Raw genomic sequence first — 4,283 nt, forward strand, 5'->3', positions numbered from 1 at the left:
CCCCTGGTGGACACTAGAGAGAATGCATCTTTAACACATGAAGCATCGACTGCACTTTAAAGAACCGGAGGTTGCCGTCTGATATTCCTAAATGTAAAGAGGTTTGTGTAAGAGAGGACCACCACTCACCGAGGGGCTGAGACCAGCCGAGCCGGGCTGCCGTCTCTGGAGGCATTTCCTCCACGGTGACCTCAAAGTACCAGGAGCCCTTCCGGATACCGTGGGAGGCTCTCACCATGGAGTAGCCCTTCTCACCGGTCACCGTCAGACGGTCGTCAGAGATCTTCAGCTGAGGCGCTGCAACATGAGCAAATGGTAGTTTTTAGATCAGACGTACTTTATTATCTCAATAAAGGAGTTTCTTTCTTGGGCAATAGTGTCACACACAGCTGCAATCAACTTAAAACAAAATGCAGCCCAAGTCACAGTAACACATAAAGATATCTAACGCTGCAGATAACCACTGTTGCTGCTTTGTACTGCTTGTAGAAGTCCCAGATATCCCGAGAAACTAAACACATCTTGTCTGGTTCATAACATCATCCGGAGGAGTATTCACTGCGTCTAACAAGACACACGTTAGCTGGTTTACTGCAGCTCAATGAACACAAAACAAGACGATTTTGCCGTAATTTAGTCGCAATAAACAGATAAAAATGCATCCTCATTAAACTACTATTTGTAAAAAGTCTGAATTCATCCTTCGTCAGGTCTGTCGGCAAGACGACAACTTTTAAAATGCTTGTTTTCTGAATGGAGTTTGGTTTGATCGGTGCTAAGCTAAGCTAACATTGTAGCAGCTCTATCGACACTCAACATAACGTCATCTCGGCGTAAATACGGCAGCGACATTATATTTTATACCACAGACAGATTATGGTTCATATCATATAAGAAGTGGACGTAGTCATGGTGATGTCACACATTGGTTTGTGGATGTTATGAAGCCTCTAGTTCGGCATTTAGGCCGTCGCCATGTTGTTGCTTTGCAACCAGTGAACAGGAAGTGACCATATATGGACTGAGGAGTGACGCCGTATACGTCTCTGGTAGAGACCTGTCAATCACTGTGTAGCCCCGCCCTAATCCTCCTTGCTTATAACTGATAATAAAACCACTTTCCCCATAAATGTATTTGTAATACACGGTACCTCTGTCGTGTAGGGCCAGCAGCACCTTCTCGTACAGACAGGCCCGGTACAGATCACCGGGGATGGGTTTGCCGGCCCAGCAGTCCAGCTCCAGCTTATCCGGGTCTGGAGCGTGAGGATCCGGTTCTGCCAGGATGTAGCGGTACCCGTCCTTATTAAAGGGGTGCTCTAGAGGGTAACCGTGAGGAGGCAGGCGCTGGGCCGAGAACAGGGGGTCGCTGCCACGAGGGAGGAAGAGGAGCACACGTTAGCTGCTGTTGTTAGTGAGAGTGTGTGTGTGTGCGCGTGCGTATTCACTGACAGTTCTTTTACCTTCGGGTTCTCTTGGTGGCTCCTGCTGCAGCGCCCTCCTGTTGCTGCTGCTGTTTACGTTTGGCCCCTCGTCCTTTTCCAGGTCCAGGGGCCAAAGCACCTTTAAGACAACAACAGGTCAGATTACACTCCTGAACATTAAGAAATGTGCGCACGCACACGCACACACACACACACACACACACACACACACAAACACACAGAAAGTGAAAGCAGGGGAAAACAGCAGGCACAAAAAGCAGGAATTAGTTCACGTGAATCAGCCTCTTCAGCGGTGAACCACATCGTTCACAAACACTAACTTCAGGGATCAGATTCTCTACTTCTTCCTCCCAACAACAAAACCGCTGAGATGGAAAATTAAACATTGTGTACATGAAGAGAGTACGAATAAAAATATTCTTCCACAATAAAGGCTTCATTTTCACATTTCTAGTATCCGTTTCTCTGTTATTTTAAATGTAGAACAATATAAAATCATATAGTTCAGATATTAACAAAACATATTGAAGGTGGAAAACATCTGATCCAGTCTTCAGATATTAAACTAAAGGGTGAACCACTGATGTGGCACAAAATAAGGATGCGGTTTAATTCAACGCGTCATGTTAAATGATTTGCTTCGTAATCCTCAGAAGCACCACCATGACACAGTGAAGCACCAGGAGGACTGGGTCAGCACTACACCGTCCAACAATAAAATGAAAGGACATCTAAGCAGAATCAATGAGTTTGAGGCCGTCGTAAAAAAATTTAAATGTATTAATCACGGCGCTGGGGGGGATTTTATTAGGAGAAGAATCTCAGATTTTCTGGGATTAAAGTCGTAAATTTACGAGATATTCTTGTAAATTCACAATAAAATCACTATGTTGTTTTATTGTGAAAAGCCATTTTCACAGCAGTATCTCTTTAAAACGCAGATGCCTACAAATATGAATAATAATAATAATCTGGTGATTCTGGGATTGAAGCACAATCATTTGCTTAATGCTAATTCTGCACGTTTAATACGCGTTAATCAACGACATCTGTGGCGTGATGAGTTTGAACCAAATACTGTAACAACACGTGATTCCTTCACAGAAAGAAAAAACACTATTTTGTTTATTTTCTGGTGGATTTGTGACTTTATAACCTCATTTAAATGTCCAAATTTAGAGCAGTTATTCCTCTGAATATTAACCCCCTCCCTCCCTCAGCTCAATTATGATTTGTTTTTACCCATAATGGCTCAAATACGACGTCTTATGAGGCCAATGGTCTGAAAACAAAAATTACAAATGCAGCGTCATTTCAGTGACGAGACTTCTTTTTTTAGCAGCAAGCCAGAAACAAGGAAGGTTTGTCCACCGATGACAGGGAGCAAAGCTTTTAGGAGGGGGGGGGGGCATCAAACACAAGCAGAGAGCAGACAGAGGGGGGGGTTACAGGTGGACGAGGATGAAGTTGCCCCACAAGATGCTTATCGAGGAACCTCAGGGCCAACTTCTTTCCAGAAGGTTACGAGACACAAAAAACAGATCAGCTCCAGACGCCAAAATACCACAAATATTCACCTGAGAACGAAGATCCACCTGGAGAAACAATGCACAAGACCGATTCAAGGTTTAAAGAAGGAACTGCTCTGCATCAGAATGTCTACAAATGGACCTGTGCTACATATGTAACTGAGTTATGTTCTCACGTTGTCCCAAATGTTTACAACTATTTCCAAACCAGAGAAATAATCTGTAGTTTTTGAACGAGGTGCGTTTCATTCGGTCGCCTGTCAGAGGCGTCAGATCAGCTCTGTGGTCGTCTGACAGAAGTTGTTTAATCCAGTTTCAAGCCACATTTTTAAGATACACTTTTAGATCTTGGTGGTTTTTAACTCTACGTTTAACCGGCTGAAGGATTTTAGTCGCTGGACGTCTGGATCTTAAGTTCTCAGAGCTTCAGGACGACAGTTTTAACGTGAAGCTGCTTTTATTCAGTCTTTTAAATCAGCAGGTCTGAGACCTCGGTGGTAAAGTAAAAACCTCCTGAAACATTCAGTTTCATGTTCTTACCATTCAGTCCACCAGCAGTGGGAGCAGCAGTGGTCTGTTTCTGTGAGTCGTATGAGGGTCCAATGTTTCCCAGGTCCTACAGGAGAGAAGGAATCAGACTTTATCCGCAGATTAAACATCCTTCTCCTTCTTCTTCTTCTACACTCTGAGGCTGAGCGGTGCATACCTGGTCCAACAGGCCAAACTTGGGGTACTCCTCCTCGGGGTCTTTGCTGCCGGGGTCCGGGTGTTCCTTCACCAGGAACACATCTCGCTCTTTGCTCTGGAAAATAAGCACAAGTATTACAAGATTATTACCAAAAAGTAACAGTAATAATGAGTGTAGAAAGTAACTAAGTACATTTACTCAAGTACTGTACTTTCAGTTACATTTTGAGATATTTGTACTCTACTCGAGCATTTCTATTTAATGCTACTTTATACTTCTACTCCACTACATGTTTGAGAGAAATGTTGCACTTTTTCTAAACTCTTTGAATAACTTTGTAACCTTGTAGAGTATTTCTAATCTGTAGTATTTCTGCTTTTACTAAAGTCAGACCAGCATCTTGTCATTTGTTTCCCTTAAAGACCGAGCGTTACCATCGTCTTCACGATGTTGTTGGGCCAGGTGAGCTTCCCCGGTCTCTGACGGGTCGTCATGCACTCCCAGTACTTGTCAATGAACGGTATGATATCCTGCAGGGAGAAATGGGAAATATGCAAATGTACCATGAATGATCGGAGCAGAATTCACAAGAACATCAGGAGATGTTCACCTCACTCTTAA

General features: G+C 43.6%; 1 protein-coding gene across 1 annotated transcript; it reads right to left on the reverse strand.

Annotated features, from left to right (window-relative positions):
- Window positions 1-65: 65 nt before the first annotated feature.
- Window positions 66-4,230, reverse strand: LOC116379554 (set1/Ash2 histone methyltransferase complex subunit ASH2-like; the record flags this gene model as incomplete). Its single annotated transcript, XM_031841505.1, has 7 exons — window positions 4,097-4,230; window positions 3,681-3,776; window positions 3,515-3,590; window positions 3,023-3,040; window positions 1,464-1,563; window positions 1,152-1,369; window positions 66-297 (listed from the first exon to the last, which is right to left on the reverse strand). Coding segments are annotated over exons 1-7 (872 nt in total), but the record flags the coding sequence as incomplete, so codon positions are not given.
- Between the last annotated feature and the right edge of the window lie 53 nt (window positions 4,231-4,283).

Source organism: Anarrhichthys ocellatus, unplaced genomic scaffold (genome assembly GCF_004355925.1).
Source record: "Anarrhichthys ocellatus isolate YVR2014 unplaced genomic scaffold, GSC_Weel_1.0 scaffold4567, whole genome shotgun sequence".
NCBI classification, from domain to species: Eukaryota; Metazoa; Chordata; class Actinopteri; order Perciformes; family Anarhichadidae; genus Anarrhichthys; species Anarrhichthys ocellatus.